We start from the raw sequence: 18,727 nt of genomic DNA on the forward strand, positions 1-18,727 counted from the left end.
CATCGTTTCATGTAATACGTCCGCTAAACCTGAAAACACAAGAAGGTAGCTTAAAAGACTACTTTAACGAAGAAAACATAACAAAGATGCATAAGAACTAGCTAACTAAGGAGCATAAATATGCTCCTATCAGTATGCAATCATCCAACTTGATAACTTGTGGAAAAACTGAGGGTTAACTAGTGCAATTCACGGTTAATTTGGGGCGTTGAGTATTCATAATTCATTGGAAGAACAATTGATAATCGTTTTGTTTGCAAGTGTGACATGTGTGGAGAAGAACCTCCTAACTAGCCTTTTATCCATCCTTTTATTCAAAACGTTCTACAATCTGTTTAGTTTAAAGTTTCTGTTTTGTTTTCAATTTTCGTCCAAAACCAATCCCCCTTTGTTTTGAAATCTTAGATTAGTTAGAAAGTGTTTTGATTCAAGTTTTCACTCAAATTCGTCCAAGTTCTTGTTAGGTTCTCAAAACTGCCCAGAAAGTGGTTTTTAGGCAGTTTTGAGTCATTAGGTTGCTGTTTTGAGTCTTAGGTTTGTTTAAGTGTTTTAACCTTTAGTTTTGCATTCTTTGAGTCTAGTTTAGTGGTTTAAACTTTGTTTTTGAGTTTTTAAGTCAGTTTCCAAGTGTTTAGCAATCCCTCCTAATCCCCGGTCTAGAACGATCCCTACTTACATCTCTACTACAATTTGACAAAAGAGGGTTTAATTTATGTGCTTATCTATTTCGCATCAAATTTTTGGCGCTGTTGCCGGGGATTAGCAATTTTGCTAATCCCTTGGATTGTTTTTGTTCCTTTTATTTCACTTTGTTTCTGACTTTGTGTAAGTTTCTGACCTAATTTTGTTTCTTGTTTCTTAGGTACTAATGTATGACTAGAAGCTCTCAAACGATTCGTGCGAACATCTTGGATTTTGACGACGATTTTGAGAGGAAGTTGAGAAGAGTTAGAAACCAGCAAGAACATCATCCACCCAATTCCGAATCTGACCTTGAAGAAAACGTCCAAGAAGAGGAGGAGGAAGCCACGGCAGGGATATTTGAAGAAGTCCAAGGCATGGCGGTGGACAACCGTACACTCAAGGAGCTTTCCGCCTCAGGTTTGGATAATGCCGCACCCTTGTGCATTCAATACCCCATGACTGCCCAAGGTAAGACGGACGAGTTTGAATTAAAGTCAAGTTTGCTTCATCATATTCCAAAATACCATGGCTTGTCCATGGAAGATCCTAACAAACATTTGAAAGAATTTGAAGTAGTTTGCTCTAGTATGACTCCCGTCAATGTTGACGGAAATATCTTGAAGATGAAGGCTTTTCCATTCTCTTTGATGGATAAAGCCAAGGATTGGTTATACGAGTTAGCTCCCGGCACAGTCACTTCTTGGGAGAGTATGAAAAGAGCGTACTTGGAGAAGTTCTTTCCAACTTCTCGCATCATCCTCCTACGCAAAAAGATAAGCGGAATTCAGCAAGAAGAAGGTGAGTCTTTTCCAACATATTATGAACGATTTAAATCACTTGTTGCTTCTTGTCCACAGCATCAGATGAAGGAGGAATTGCTCTTGCAATATTTCTACGAGGGCCTCCTACCTCTAGAACGTCAAATGCTTGATGCTTCGGCGGGGGGAACATTGGTGGATAAAACACCCATGGCTGCCAAGGTCTTGATTGCGAATAGAGCGTTGAACGCTCAACAGTACGAGGGTGTAGGCCAAAGAGGACCCTCACGGCACCAAGTACATGAGGTAAGTTCGACTTCCGATCTTCATTCACAATTGGCTAATCTTACTTCTATTGTTTCACAGATGGCCGAGGGAATGAAGATGCAAGGACCTGTGGTATGTGGCGTATGTTCTATCCAAGGACATGTCTCCGAAAAATGTCCTCAACTCATCGAGAATGGCGGATGGGAGAGTGCGAATGCCATTGGATTTCAAAGCCAAAATCAGTCAAGACATGATCCATACTCCAACACGTATAATCCGGGGTGGCGAGACCACCCAAATTTCAAGTGGAGGGATCCCCAACAACTTCAAAACCAAGGAGGCTTTAGGCAACAACCCCCGGGGTTCTTTCCCAAAACCTACGGCCCACCCCAAAATCAAGCCCAATCCGGCCCAAGTGCCTCAGGTACGTCTCTTGACAATAATGCACTTCTTAAGATACTAACTAAGTTGTCTAATGGGCAGGAAGATCAAGCTAAGGCTATGCAAAACCAAGATAAAAGGGTGGATCAACTTGAGAAACAAATTGGGCAGATTGCCGAGTTTGTAGGTAAGTTTCGAGATCCCGAACAACTTCCTAGTTACACCATTCCAAATCCGAAGGGAGGTTTCGAAAGTGCAAAAGCAATCACCCTAAGAAGTGGTAAGGAAGTTGGGGCAGATCCTACATCAAAAACAGGTCATAACGAGGATGAAATTTTGCAAATGGAAGAGGAGGAATCAAGGTTGCCCACGGCAAAGGTGGTTCCACCTTTGCCGCAAGTCCCTAAGGCCCCAAATCTGCCCAATTTGTCCCATAAAGGTAAGAATCTGTCAAATTCGGTTCATACTAATGTTTTCCCTTCAAATGTGCCTTTTCCTAGTAGGTTCATGCAAACGAAGAAAGAAGAGGCAGAAAAGGATATCCTTGAAACCTTTAGGAAAGTTCAAGTTAACATACCTTTGTTAGATGCAATGAAGCAAGTTCCGAGGTATGCTAAGTTCTTGAAGGAGTTGTGTACCACTAGGAAGAGGATGTCAACTAAGGAAGTGGTAAAGGTAGGTGAGAATGTGTCCGCCATCTTGCAACGCAAACTACCTCCCAAATGCAAAGATCCAGGTAGCTTTACCATTCCTTGTGTCATTCGGAATACTAGATTTGAATCTGCCATGCTTGATTTAGGTGCTTCTATAAATGTTATGCCATATTCCATTTATGCATCTATGAACTTAGGAGCATTGAAAAATGATGGGGTAATAATACAATTGGCCGATAGATCTAACGCCTATCCAAAGGGAGTTTTGGAAGATGTTCTTGTGCAGGTTAATCATTTAGTTTTCCCAGCGGATTTCTATGTCCTCGAAATGGATGAATCGGACCATGCTCCATCGCTGCCCATTCTACTTGGAAGGCCATTCATGAAGACGGCCCGGACGAAGATTGACGTGTATAGTGGAACTTTGTCCATGGAATTCGATGGGGAAGTTGTTAATTTTAATCTTTCTGATTCCATTAAATACCCTAGTGAGGACCATTCATGCTTTTCTATTGATATAATTGACTCTTTGGCGCAGGGATATCTCGACGATTTGAATGACGATACGCTTGAAAAAGTCATTACACGAGGCATGGAACTCAAAACCGAGGGGGCAGATTCTACTGTAACCCACGACATACATGGACTAGGCCATGCCGTGCCCCCTAGTGAGGATCTAGTTGAAGTTGTGGCTGCCCTTGAGTCCTCACCTAAGCTTGATGGTAAGTATACTACGCGTGAGTCCATTCCCATTTCGACTAACAAATTACTTCCATCCATAATTCAGGCACCTCTCCTTGAACTCAAGCCTTTGCCAAGCCATTTGAAGTACATTTTCTTGGGAGAAAATGAAACACTACCTGCCATCATTTCCTCCTCCCTCACGGCACAAGAGGAGGAGAAATTGCTTCGAGTTTTGAAGGAGTTCAAATCTGCCTTAGGTTGGACATTGGCCGACATCAAAGGTATAAGCCCTACGACTTGTATGCATCACATATTTCTTGAGGAGGGGGCCAAACCAACTCGAGAGGCTCAACGCCGTCTCAACCCTCCTATGATGGAAGTTTGATGAGAAATAGATAAGCACACAAATTAAACCCTCTTTTTGTCAAATTGTAGCAAAGATGTAAGTAGGGATCGTTCTAAACCGGGGATTAGGAGGGATTGCTAAACACTTGGAAACTGACTTAAAAACTCAAAAACAAAGTTTAAAACACTAAACTAGACTCAAAGAATGCAAAAGTAAAGGTTAAAACACTTAAACAAACCTAAAACTCAAAACAGCAACTAGAAGGCTCAAAACTGCCTAAAAACCACTTTCTGGGCAGTTTTGAGCACCTACACTAATTTGGACGAAATTTGATGAAAACTTGAATCAAAATACTTAGAAACACAAATCAAAACACTTTCTAACTAATCTAAGACTTCAAATTAAAGGGGGATTTGTTTTGGACGAAAATTTAACACAAAAACAGAACTTTAACTAACACAGATTGTAAAAACGATTTTGGTGAAATAGATGGTTAAAAGGCTAGTTAGGAGGTTCTTCTCCACACATGTCACACTTGCAAACAAAACAATTTTCAGTTGTTCTTCCAATAAATTATAAATACTCAATGCCCCAAATTAACCGTGAATTGCACTAATTAACCCTCAGTTTTTGCATAAGTTATCAAGTTGGATGATTGCATACGACAACCCAAAACATTCCCTACAAGTTCCCTACATGAATTGCATAATAGAGATACAAGCACGAATCATTAAGTTCTATGAAAAACATAAGCATTGACGAAGCATTCGTTACTATGAATTGCATGAAACTTATGCTAAGAATTCATTCAACGCGATCGTTTTCAAGCGACCTTCACTACTTGTGATTATAAGATTGTAACTATTAGGTGAAACTCCCTCATAATCTAGTATCATATTCATGCATGAAAACTAAGCGTGCACTCTCAATCAACATACACAATTAAGTTATCAATCAAGTAGATGAACGAATTGAATTCACAACTTATGAAATAACAACTGAATGAAATCGAATCAAATTGCAAGCATGTACATGGTTTCGAATTACCCCCCAACTAAGGGGGTTTAGTTCCTCATACTCACAACATAAAGTTTATTGAATTGAAACATCGAAGACATAAGAAAGATTACACCTAAAACGCCCAACAATTCCACTTTGAATTCTGCACGTCAAGCTCCTCTTTCTTCTTCTCCTTGCTGCGGCAGAGAGGGTTTAGGGGATTTTTGGATGTGATTTTGGTTTAGGAAGGGAGTTAGGATGGTATGGTGGTGCGGCAAGGGGTATGGGTGGTGTATGGAGATGGAGAATGGTGGCTGGAGTAGAGGGATGGCTGCGGCAAGGTGTATGGGTGTGGCTGGAATGGATGAAGGCTGCGGCAAGGTGTGGGAATAGGGTTTAGACGATTTCTGATTTGTAGAATGGGAGATGTTCGGCCAAAGGAGTAAAACACATATATAGAGGCACCTAAAACCCTAATGAAATCAGATTGAAACAATGGGCTAGGGTTAAGGTTTGTAAAATAGGGCTTCTAGGATGGAAAGGTGCGGCATGGGCTTAGGGTAAATAATCAGATTTTCGCATGTGAACAAGGCCTAGGTGCGGCTGATTAAGTGGCTAGGGTTAGGGTTTAGGTGCGACATAGGTCCAAGAAGTAAGGATGGGTCATCCAAAAGCCCAAAGCCGAGAATAGAAACTCACGAAAATGGAAACCTCCAAGAATAGAAACTTCCAACTTTAGAAACTTTGGTTGCCAATTCCAATTTAGGAAAGATCAACCCAAAATGGAAACTTTTAGGCTTAGCTTTCCTACTTCAAGTAGGAAACCTCAAATCTTCAACTCTTCAATTCCATCACAACCTTGTGTTCCAAGCATGTCCTTTTCAATCCAAGCTCATATTTTGCTCCAAAAGCTCCAACTTGCATCATTTCATGTAATATGTCCTTTAAACCTGAAAACACATGAAAGTAGCTTAAAAGACTACTTTAACAAAGAAAACATAACAAAGATGCATAAGAACGAGCTAACTAAGGCGCATAAATATGCTCCTATCAAATTCACCCACACTTAGCTTTTGCTAGTCCTCGAGCAAAACAAACAAAAGAAAGGAAACAAAACGAAACCAACTAACCAAAACAAAACCTAAACCTTCCAACGTTTGCCTCAGGGATTTCCAATGCACATGACATGTTAAAGATTGTTATCCCCACAGATTTGAGTCATCTTTACACAAGCACATACTTAATTAAAGCCACCACTTACTAATTCACAAGTAATCAATCAAAACAATGCTTTGAATGTAGTAACATGCCTTAGAGAATTCCCTCAATTCCTTACAAGATATACACTCTATTTTCACTCAGATTTTCTAACTCCACACCCTACACTAGTCATATGTGAGAAGATTGATGTAGATATGAAAACGAATGCTCACATATATGTATCACAAAGAACGCAATTTCTAGAGTTAAGAAGCATGTTTAGATATGATCTCATGAATGGAATGCTACTACTTAGATGCGAGAACCAGTGACACCATATGCTCATACCAAATTCAAACTCCACAAATTGAAACACATAACACTCAAGATAGAAGTTAAGGGTTGTAATGGGGCTTGGGGTGTTGGTTAACAAGGAAAGGATAGGGAAAACAAACGTTCTTCGAGCAATAGTAAGCAAAGCAATGAAATTGAGACGTAGAATTCACTTAGATTGCAGCAATTAACTTTAAAACACAAGGGGAAGACTTAAACAACTCCTTAGGGCCGAATTCATTGTTTTGGACCCTTACTTCAACAAACAATACTTTGGAACTCTTTTTCCAAACTTTTCATACTTTTTTTTTCTTCTTATTTTTTTTCTTTTTCTTTTCTTTTTTTTTTCTTTTCTTTGCCGTGCCTATGGCACACAATTCCTCATAAAAAATACTTCCCCCACACTTCTTTTCTGCTAACATAGATCAAAAGGAATTCAATTTGAATCATGCTTTACTATGCTTTAAGAACAAGGGTTTGGATGGTCCTAAACTAGGCTAGGTGAGGAAAACATGGGTTAACAAATAACGAAGGCTAACAAGGCTCAATGGGGTTAAAACCTACAAATCACAATGACATAGGGCACACGGCTTTTTGGCTAAGGTGGTGGTCACTACACAACTTCATCTTGAATATGTGTTATGCAAATCAATAACATGCTTTGAATGAAATGGGCATGAGTTCTAGCATTTGGAACTAAATGATGAAACGCCTTCTAAATAGTAACCAAGCAAGGAATAATGAGATCATGCAACGACTTAGAAAACAAAGAATGCACAGATTTTAACTCTCCAAATAAACGTTTAGGCTCAAGTCTCACAAGGTTGTAGCGTTAGTTTGAGTTCCTTCCTTCAAGCATGTTACAAAAAAAAAACTGATTTTTTTCTTTTATGATTGCATGTGAATTCATAAGTTATAACCACAACTAAGCATACACAAAGAGTAAATCAAACTTTCATCCATGTTAATCACTCTCTTTAACAGCCATGTAATTACAAACCGAATCCTCATCATTGTGTTGGAAGGTACCCTAAGACACAAACAAACACACAAAAACAACTCTTTTTGGGTTTTTAAAAACAAATTTTCAAAATTTTTATGTGATTTTCGGATTTTTGCATCAAAACACACTAAAACACACCAAAACTGCTCAAAAACACTTAAAAACAGCAAGGAACAAGTCTCCAAGTTAAGGGTGATAAAATCCCACGAATTTGCATCTAAAACACTTAGTTACCCCCCCCACACTTAAATCCAACATTGTCCTCAATGTTTCAAGCATAAAATCACACTAAACAAAAAGAAACACACAAACAGCAACTAAAACAACTAAATAGGCAGATTCGAAATAAACAACAAAGTGAAGAGTTTAGGAACGCAAATCTGGAATTGGAGTGATTCCTTGGTCTTCCTTTGTTGAATTGCATGGGTTGCCTCCCAAGTAGCGCTTTCTTTTACGTCGTACAGCCGGACGAAAAGCCCATTCATCCTCCATTTGTGCCCACGGCACCCAAAGAAATATCCTCCACGGTTTGTTCAACAAAATTCTCATAATATGGCTTCAAACGGTGTCCGTTCACTTGGAATTCATGACCTGTTTTGAGACTTTGAATCTGGATGGCACCATAAGAAGATATGTTAGTAATAACAAACGGTCCAATCCACTTAGAACGTAACTTACCGGGAAACAAACGTAAACGGGAATTGAACAATAGCACTTTCTGCCCAATTGAGAATGATTTCCCACGGATCATGTTGTCATGGAAAGCTTTGGTCTTTTGCTTGTAAATGCTTGCATTATCGTACGCCTCGTGCCGTATCTCATCAAGCTCATTCAATTGCAATCTCCTTTGACTTCCTGCTTCCTCGAGGTTCATGTTAAACTTCTTGATGGCCCAAAGTGCTTTTTGCTCCAATTCAACAGGAAGATGGCACGCCTTGCCATAGACAAGTCGGAAGGGGGACATCCCAATAGGGGTTTTGTACGCCGTACGATACGCCCAAAGTGCATCATCTAACCGTAAACTCCAATCCTTCCTCGTTGGCCCAATCTTCTCTAAGACTTGCTTGATCTCACGGTTGGAAACCTCGGCTTGCCCATTAGTTTGAGGATGGTAAGGTGTAGAAACCTTATGGGTGACACTGTATTTCCTCAATAACGCTTCAATGGTCCGATTGCAAAAGTGTGACCCTCCGTCACTAATGATCACTCGTGGCATTCCGAACCTCGCAAAAATGTTAGTTCTAATAAAATCTGCAACCACTTTAGAATCATTAGTTCGGGTGGCTTTTGCTTCCACCCACTTCGACACATAATCAACCGCAAGCAAAATATATGTAAAACCATACGAAGAAGGAAAAGGACCCATAAAATCAATACCCCAAACATCAAAAATTTCAACATTTAGGACAGAAACCTGCGGCATTTGGTCCCTAGCACTAATACCACCCATTCGTTGGCATTTATCACATGTTAAGCAAAAAGTTTTAGCATCTTTGAAAATACTAGGCCAATAAAATCCACATTGTAACACCTTAAGGGCTGTGCGTTGTGTGCCAAAGTGCCCTCCACATGCATACGTGTGACAAAAACTCAAAATTGAATAACATTCAGAATCGTGCACACAACGACGTATAATCTGATCGGGGCAAAATTTCCATAAGTACGGATCATCCCACACATAAAACCGTGCATCATGCCTAAGTTTATCACGTTGGTGCCTAGTGAACTCACTTGGAATACGTTTTGACACCAAATAATTAACAATATCGGCATACCAAGGTGCATTAACCTTAATGGACAGCAATTGTTCATCGGGGAATGTCTCCAAAATCGGCAAAGACTCCTCATTATGCACCATTCGGCTTAGGTGGTCAGCCACCACGTTTTCACTTCCCTTCTTGTCCCGAATCTCTATATCGAACTCTTGAAGTAGCAATATCCATCGAATTAGCCGTGGCTTGGCCTCCTTTTTGGTGAGCAAGTACTTCAGAGCTGCATGATCAGTGAAAACAATTACTTTAGTTCCAATTAAATATGATCGAAATTTATCTAAAGCAAAGACAACGGCAAGGAGTTCTTTTTCCGTAGTGGAGTAGTTCAATTGTGCATCGTTCAGCGTCCGTGAGGCGTAGTAAATGACATGCGGCCTCCTGTCCTTTCTTTGTCCTAAAACAGCTCCTAAAGCATAGTCGGACGCATCACACATGAGCTCGAAAGGTAGACTCCAATCCGGTGGAACAATGATGGGTGTCGTGGTTAACAACTCCTTGAGTTGGTTGAATGACGCCGTGCACTCCTTGGTGAATTCAAACGCCACTTCTTTTTGTAGGAGCCGGCAAAGAGGTTGTGCTATCTTCGAGAAATCCTTGATGAACCTACGATAGAATCCTGCATGGCCAAGAAACGAACGAACCTCTCTAACCGAAGTCGGAGAGGGTAAGTGACGTACAAGATCTATTTTCGACTTATCAACCTCAATACCCTTTTCAGAGATTATATGACCTAAAACGATACCTTGTTTAACCATAAAATGACACTTTTCCCAATTAAGTACAAGGTTAGTTTCAACACAACGTTTTAGGATCAAACTTAGATTATGCAAGCAACTATTAAACGAATCACCAAATACACTAAAATCATCCATAAACACTTCAATTATCTTTTCTACGTAATCAGAGAATATGCTCATCATGCATCTTTGAAATGTAGCAGGTGCATTACATAAACCAAAAGGCATGCGACGATATGCAAAGGTACCAAACGGGCATGTAAAAGTGGTTTTTTCTTGGTCCTCGGGTGAAATGACAATTTGATTATAACCAGAATAACCATCAAGAAAACAATAAAAAGCATAACCCGCTAACCTCTCAAGCATTTGGTCAATGAACGGCAATGGGAAGTGGTCCTTCCTCGTGGTGGTGTTTAGCTTCCTATAGTCAATGCACACCCTCCAACCGGTTTGAATACGTTGAGGGACAAGCTCATTCTCGGCATTAGCTACCACCGTCACTCTGGATTTCTTTGGCACGCATTGAACGGGCGAAACCCACTTACTATCCGAGATTGGATAGATAACCCCACAATCTAGAAGCTTTATGATCTCCTTTTTCACTACTTCCATCATCGGAGGGTTAAGACGGCATTGAGCCTCTCTAGTTGGTTTGGCCCCCTCCTCAAGAAATATGTGATGCATACAAGTTGTAGGGCTTATACCTTTAATATCGGCCAATGTCCAACCTAGGGCAGATTTGAACTCCTTCAAAACTCGAAGCAATTTCTCCTCCTCTTGTGCCGTGAGGGAGGAGGAAATAATGGCAGGTAGTGTTTCATTTTCTCCCAAGAAAATATACTTCAAATGGCTTGGCAAAGGCTTGAGTTCAAGGATAGGTACCTGAATTATGGATGGAAGCAATTTGTTAGTCGAAATGGGAATGGACTCACGGGTAGTATACTTACCATCAAGCTTAGGTGAGGACTCAAGGGCAGCCACAACTTCAATTATTTCCTCATTAGGGTGCACGGCATGGCCTAGTCCATGTATGCCGTGGGTTACACTAGAATCTGCCCCCTTGGTTGTAATTTCCATGCCTCGTGTAATGACTTTTTCAAGCGCATCGTCATTCAAATCGTCGAGATATCCCTGCGCCAAAGAGTCAATTATATCAATAGAGAAACATGAATGGTCCTCACTAGGGTATTTAATGGAATCAGAAAGATTAAAATTAACAACTTCCCCATCGAATTCCATGGACAAAGTTCCACTATACACGTCAATCTTTGTCCGGGCCGTCTTCATGAATGGCCTTCCAAGTAGAATGGGAAGCGAATGAGCATGGTCCGATTCATCCATTTCAAGGACATAGAAATCCGCCGGGAAAACTAAATGATTAACCTGCACAAGAACGTCTTCCAAAACTCCCTTTGGATAGGCGTTAGATCTATCGGCCAATTGTATTATTACCCCATCATTTTTCAACGCTCCTAAGTTCATAGATGCATAAATGGAATATGGCATAACATTTATAGAAGCACCTAAATCAAGCATGGCAGATTCAAATCTAGTGTTCCCAATGACACAAGGAATGCTAAAGCTACCTGGATCTTTGCATTTGGGAGGTAGCTTGCGTTGCAAGATGGCGGACACATTCTCACCTACCTTTACCACTTCCTTAGTCGACATCCTCTTCCTAGTGGTACACAACTCTTTCAAGAACTTAGCATACCTTGGAACTTGCTTGATTGCATCTAACAAAGGTATGTTAACTTCAACTTTCCGAAAGGTTTCAAGGATATCCTTTTCTGCCTCTTCTTTCTTCGTTTGCATGAACCTACTAGGAAAAGGCACAATTGAAGGGAAAACATTAGTATGAACCGAATTTGACACATTCTTACCTTTGTGGGACAAATTGGGCAGACTTGGTGGAACCACCTTTGCCGTGGGCAACCTTGATTCCTCCTCTTCCATTTGCAAAATTTCATCCTCGTTATGACCTGTTTTTGATGTAGGACCTGATGCGAAATATATAAGCACACAAATTAAACCCTCTTTTGTCAAATTGTAGTAGAGATGTAAGTAGGGATCGTTCTAGACCGGGGATTAGGAGGGATTGCTAAACACTTGGAAACTGACTTAAAAACTCAAAAACAAAGTTTAAACCACTAAACTAGACTCAAAGAATGCAAAACTAAAGGTTAAAACACTTAAACAAACCTAAAACTCAAAACAGCAACCTAATGACTCAAAACTGCCTAAAAACCACTTTCTGGGCAGTTTTGAGAACCTAACAAGAACTTGGACGAATTTGAGTGAAAACTTGAATCAAAACACTTTCTAACTAATCTAAGACTTCAAAATAAAGGGGGATTTGTTTTGGACGAAAATTGAAAACAAAACAGAAACTTAAAACTAAACAGATTGTAAAACGTTTTTGGATGAAAATGATGGATAAAAGGCTAGTTAGGAGGTTCTTCTCCACACATGTCACACTTGCAAACGAAACGATTTTCAGTTGTTCTTCCAATAAATTATAAATACTCAACGCCCCAAATTAACCGTGAATTGCACTAATTAACCCTCAGTTTCTCCACAAGTTATTAAGTTGGATGATTGCATACGACAACCCAAAACATTCCCTACAAGTTCCCTACATGAATTGCATAATAGAGATACAAGCAAGAATCATTAAGTTCTATGAAAAACATAAGCATTGACGAAGCATTCGTTACTATGAATTGCATGAAACTTATGCCAAGAATTCATTCAACGCGATCGTTTTCAAGCGACCTTCACTACTTGTGATTATAAGATTGTAACTATTAGGTGAAACTCCCTCATAATCTAGCATCATATTCATGCATGAAAACTAAGCGTGCACTCTCAATCAACATACACAAATAAGTTATCAATCAAATAGATGAACGAATTGAATCCACAACTTATGAAATAACAACTGAATGTAATCAAATCATATTGCAAGCATGTACATGGTTTCGAATCACCCCCTAACTAAGAGGGGTTTAGTTCCTCATACTCACAACACAAAGTTTATTGAATTGAAACATTGAAACATAAGAAAGATCACACCTAAAAATTCCAGCAATCTAAATTGCACAGCAGGAACATCTAAGAACCTTCCTCCTCTTCCTTGGTTGCGGCACAGGGGTTTGTGATGGTTTTTGGGGGTTATGGATGGTGTAGAATGGTGGAAAAGTGTGTAGGATAGGTGTATGGGACGGCTAGGGTGGTTTTGGGTCAGAAAATATGGTGAATGATGAAGGATAGGTGCTGTTGAAGATGGGGAATGGTTTCTGGCGTGAAGGATTAATTTCTGGATTATGGAGAGGGTTGTGATCTGATCTAGGGGTTGTAATGAGTATATATAGGCATCCAAAACCCTAGGGTAATCAGATTAGGGTTTCTAGAAGCCCAAATCCACTAGAAATTGGGTTAAAACAATCAGATTTTTAGTGGGAATAAGGCCTAAGGTGCGGCTAGGGTTAGGGTTTAGAGATGGGCCTTCTAGAACGCCTTGCAAGGCAAGGAAATCAGATATTCTAGAGGCCTAGGTGCGGCTAGGGTTAGGGTCCACAAGGAATTAGGGTTTAGGTCATCTAAAAGCCCAAAGCCAAGAATAGAAACTCTCAAAAATGGAAACCTCCAAGAATAGAAACTTCCAACTTTAGAAACTTTGGTTTCCAAATCTGAATTCTTTGTTCTTCACTTGCATTTCTTCATTTCTTAAGCTCCTTTGACCTTCAAACTCGTCCATTCCTTGTGCTCCATTAGCATACACTCCATTCCAGCTCAATTTTGCTCTAAAATGCTCCATTTCGCACCTCTTTGCATACTTTGCCCATAGAACCTGAAAACACATAAAACTAGCTTAAAAGACTACTTTACTAAGTAAAAACACTATAAATGCACAAGAACAAGCTAAACTAAGGCGCATAAATATGCTCCTATCAGGACCTGCCCCAACTTCCTTACCACTTCTTAGGGTGATTGCTTTTGCACTTTCGAAACCTCCCTTTGGATTTGGAATGGTGGAACTAGGAAGTTGTCCGGGATCTCGAAACTTACCTACAAACTCGGCAATCTGCCCAATTTGTTTCTCAAGTTGATCCACCCTTTTATCTTGGTTTTGCATAGCCTTAGCTTGATCTTCCTGCCCATTAGACAACTTAGTTAGTATCTTAAGAAGTGCATCATTGTCAAGAGACGTACCTGAGGCACTTGGGCCGGATTGGGCTTGATTTTGGGGTGGGCCGTAGGTTTTGGGAAAGAATCCCGGGGGTTGTTGCCTCAAGCCTCCTTGGTTTTGAGGTTGTTGGGGATCCCTCCACTTGAAATTTGGGTGGTCTCGCCACCCCGGATTATATGTGTTGGAGTATGGATCGTGTCTTGACTGATTTTGGCTTTGAAACCCAATGGCATTCGCACTCTCCCATCCGCCATTCTCGATGAGTTGAGGACATTTTTCGCAGACATGTCCTTGGATAGAACATACGCCACATACCACAGGTCCTTGCATCTTCATTCCCTCGGCCATCTGTGAAACAATAGAAGTAAGATTAGCCAATTGTGAATGAAGATCGGAAGTCGCACTTACTGGTGCGAAATATATTAAGCACACAAATTAAACCCTCTTTTGTCAAATTGTAGTAAAGATGTAAGTAGGGATCGTTCTAAACCGGGGATTAGGAGGGATTGCTAAACTCTTGAAAACTAACTCAATAATGTAAAACCAAAGTTTAAAACACTAAACTAGACTCTAAGAATGTAAAATTAAAAGTTAAAACACTTAAACAAACATAAAACTCAAAACAGCAACCTAATGACTCTAAACTGCCTAAAAACCACTTTCTGGGCAGTTTTGAGAACCTAACAAGAACTTGGACGAATTTGGATGAAAACTTGGATCAAAACACTTAGAAACACAAATCAAAACACTTTCTAACTAATCTAAGACTTCAAAATAAAGGGGGATTTGTTTTGGACGAAAATTGAAAACAAAACAGAAACTTTAAAACAAAACAGATTGTAAAACGTTTTTGGATGAAAAGGATGGATAAAAGACTAGTTAGGAGGTTCTTCTCCACACATGACACACTTGCAAACAAAACGATTTTCAGTTGTTCTTCCAATAAATTATGAAACTCAACACCCCAAGTTAATTAGATACGCTTAAATTAACCTTCAAGTTCTCCTTAAGTTAATGAATTGGATGGGAAAGCGCACACAACAATTCAAAGCATTCCTCAAAGGTTCCTTACGTGATGAGCACAATAAAGATACAATCAAGAATCATGAAGCACAATGAGAACTATAAGTGTTGACGAGGCATTCGTTACTATGATGAGCATGAAACTAGTGCCAAGAATTCATTCAACGCGATCGTTTTCAAGCGACCTTCACTACTTGTGATTATAAGATTGTAACTATTAGGTGAAACTCTCTCATAATCTAGCATCATATTCATGCATGAAAACTAAGCGTGCACTCTCAATCAACATACACAAATAAGTTATCAATCAAGTAGATGAACGAATTGAATCCACAACTTATGAAATAACAACTGAATGTAATCAAATCATATTGCAAGCATGTACATGGTTTCGAATCACCCCCCAACTATGGGGGTTTAGTTCCTCATACTCACAACACAAAGTTTATTGAATTGAAACATTGAAAACATAAGAAAGATTACACCTAAAAGTTCCAGCAATCTGCAATAGACTAGCAAGCACATTCAAGGGCACTCCTTCTTCGTTCTTGCTGCGGCACCAGGTATGGAGATGGTTTGGGATGGTTTTGGATGAGGTTGAATGGTGGAAAAGTGTCTAGGATGGGTGTATGGCACGGCTAGGGGGGTTTGGGGTCAGAAACTATGGAGTTTTGTGAAGGATAGGTGCGGTTAGGGATAGTGGATGAATTCTGGCGTGAATGTAGTTGTATGGATGTGTGTGGAATGTTTTGTGGCTGCAACAAGGAGGTTTATTTAAAGGAAAACAGAAATTAAAACCCTAGGTTGATTAGGAAATCAGAAATTAAGTCTAAGGATTCTAGATTAGGAAATAAATCAGAAAATTAAAGGAAAGGGCAAGGGAAATTCGGCTAGGGTTTAAAACACAAAAGGAAGGTGTTTTAAAGCATTAAAACAAGAAATCAGGAAGAGGAAATGCAAAGGGGGGTGCGGCAAGGGTTCAAAAGGGTTCTAGGCTTTTGTTTTGTGTCCTAGAATGCTTAGAAAGTCTTCATAATTGTTGGAACTTTTAGGGACAATTAGGAAAAATCAAACCAAAGTAGGAAACCTTGGCTTAACTTTCCTACTTCAAGTAGGAATCCTTGTTGGAGGAGGAATCCTTGTTCTTCTAGGAATCCTCATGTGATTAGGAATCCATCTTCAATTAGGAATCCTCATGTGATTAGGAATCCATCTTCAATTAGGAATCCTCATGTGATTAGGAATCCATCTTCAATTAGGAATCCTTCGTTGATTAGGAATCCTTCGTCGATTAGGAATCCTTCGTCGATTAGGAATCCTCCTTCATGTAAGCACTTTCCTACTTCAACTAGGAAACCTTGTTCAAGTAGGAATCATCATCTTCAAGTCTTCAAATTCGTCCAAACCTTGGCTCCAATTATGTGATAATCATTCCAAGCCCAATTTTGCTCCAAAAAGCTCCAAAATGCATCTTCTTGCATTCTTTGGCCTTAAAACCTGAAAACACATAAAACTAGCTTAAAAGACTACTTTAACTAAGAAAACACCATGGAAATGCATAAGAACTAGCTAACTAAGGGGCATAAATATGCTCCTATCACTTACCTCATGTACTTGGTGCCGTGAGGGTCCTCTTTGGCCTACACCCTTGTACTGTTGAGCGTTCAACGCTCTATTAGCAATCAAGACCTTGGCAGCCATGGGTGTTTTATCCACCAATGCTCCCCCCGCCGAAGCATCAAGCATTTGACGTTCTAGAGGTAGTAGGCCCTCGTAGAAATATTGCAAGAGCAACTCCTCCTTCATCTGATGCTGTGGACAAGAAGCAACAAGTGATTTAAATCGTTCATAATATGTAGGAAAAGACTCACCTTCTTCTTGCTGAATTCCGCTTATCTTTTTGCGTAGGAGGATGATGCGAGAAGTTGGAAAGAACTTCTCCAAGTACGCTCTCTTCATACTCTCCCAAGAAGTGACAGTGCCGGGAGCTAACTCGTATAACCAATCCTTGGCTTTATCCATCAAAGAGAATGGAAAAGCCTTCATCTTCAAGATATTTCCATCAACATTGACGGGAGTCATACTAGAGCAAACTACTTCAAATTCTTTCAAATGTTTGTTAGGATCTTCCATGGACAAGCCATGGTATTTAGGAATATGATGAAGCAAACTTGACTTTAATTCAAACTCGTCCGTCTTACCTTGGGCAGCCATGGGGTATTGAATGCACAAGGGTGCGGCATTATCCAAACCTGAGGCGGAAAGCTCCTTGAGTGTACGGTTGTCCACCGCTATGCCTTGGACTTCTTCAAATATCCCTGCCGTGGCTTCCTCCTCCTCTTCTTGGACGTTTTCTTCAAGGTCAGATTCGGAATTGGGTGGATGATGTTCTTGCTGGTTTCTAGCTCTTCTTAACTTCCTCTCAAAATCGTCGTCAAAATCCAAGATGTTTGCACGAATCGGTTGAGAGCTTCTAGTCATACATTAGTACCTAAGAAACAAGAAACAAAATTAGGTCAGAAACTTAAGCAAAGTCAGAAACAAAGTGAAATAAAAGAAACAAAAACAATCCAAGGGATTAGCAAAATTGCTAATCCCCGGCAACGGCGCCAAAAATTTGATGCGAAATAGATAAGCACACAAATTAAACCCTCTTTTTGTCAAATTGTAGTAAAGATGTAAGTAGGGATTGTTCTAGACCGGGGATTAGGAGGGATTGCTAAACACTTGGAAACTGACTTAAAAACTCTAAAACAAGGTTTAAAACACTAAACTAGACTCAAAGAATGCAAAACTAAACTTTAAAACACTTAAACAAACCTAAAACTCAAAACAGCAACCTAATGACTCAAAACTGCCTAAAAACCACTTTCTGGGCAGTTTTGAGAACCTAACAAGAACTTGGACGAAATTGAGTGAAAACTTGAATCAAAACACTTAGAAACACAAATCAAAACACTTTCTAACTAATCTAAGACTTCAAAATAAAGGGGGATTTGTTTTGGACGAAAATTGAAAACAAAACAGAGACTTAAAACTAAACAGATTGTAAAACGTTTTTGGATGAAAAGGATGGATAAAAGGCTAGTTAGGAGGTTCTTCTCCACACATGTCACACTTGCACACAAACCGATTTTCAGTTGTTCTTCCAATAAATTATGAATACTCAACGCCCCAAATTAACCGTGAATTGCACTAATTAACCCTCAGTTTTTCCACAAGTTATTAGGTTGGATGATTGCATACGACAACCCAAAACATTCCCTACAAGTTCCCTACATGAATTGCATAATAGAGATACAAGCACGAATCATTACGTTCTATGAAAAACATAAGCATTGACGAAGCATTTGTTACTATGAATTGCATGAAACTTATGCTAAGAATTCATTCAACGCGATCGTTTTCAAGCGACCTTCACTACTTGTGATTATAAGATTGTAACTATTAGGTGAAACTCCCTCATAATCTAGCATCATATTCATGCATGAAAACTAAGCGTGCACTCTCAATCAACATACACAAATAAGTTATCAATCAAATAGATGAACGAATTGAATCCACAACTTATGAAATAACAACTGAATGTAATCAAATCATATTGCAAGCATGTACATGGTTTCGAATTACCCCCCAACTAAGGGGGTTTAGTTCCTCATACTCACAACACAAAGTTTATTGAATTGAAACATCGA

At 39.7% G+C, this 18,727-nt stretch overlaps 2 protein-coding genes across 2 annotated transcripts in view; both read right to left on the reverse strand.

Moving 5' to 3' along the window:
• LOC126625456 (uncharacterized) overlaps positions 1-9,409 on the reverse strand; it is a gene marked incomplete at its 5' end in the record, with an annotated part of 106,106 nt that extends 96,697 nt beyond the window's left edge. Inside the window, 2 exons of the mRNA XM_050294548.1 lie at positions 8,035-8,799; positions 8,914-9,409. Coding sequence (XP_050150505.1) covers positions 8,035-8,799; positions 8,914-9,409 — 1,261 coding nt within the window. The remainder of the gene's footprint in view (positions 1-8,034; positions 8,800-8,913) is intronic.
• A 1,548-nt stretch (positions 9,410-10,957) lies between these two features.
• LOC126625457 (uncharacterized) lies at positions 10,958-17,210 on the reverse strand (the record flags this gene model as incomplete). The annotated part of the gene is made up of 2 exons (XM_050294549.1): positions 10,958-11,704; positions 16,719-17,210. Coding segments are annotated over 2 exons (1,239 nt in total), but the record flags the coding sequence as incomplete, so codon positions are not given.
• Between the last annotated feature and the right edge of the window lie 1,517 nt (positions 17,211-18,727).

The sequence above is a fragment of the Malus sylvestris genome, chromosome 6 (genome assembly GCF_916048215.2).
Source record: "Malus sylvestris chromosome 6, drMalSylv7.2, whole genome shotgun sequence".
NCBI lineage: Eukaryota > Viridiplantae > Streptophyta > Magnoliopsida > Rosales > Rosaceae > Malus > Malus sylvestris.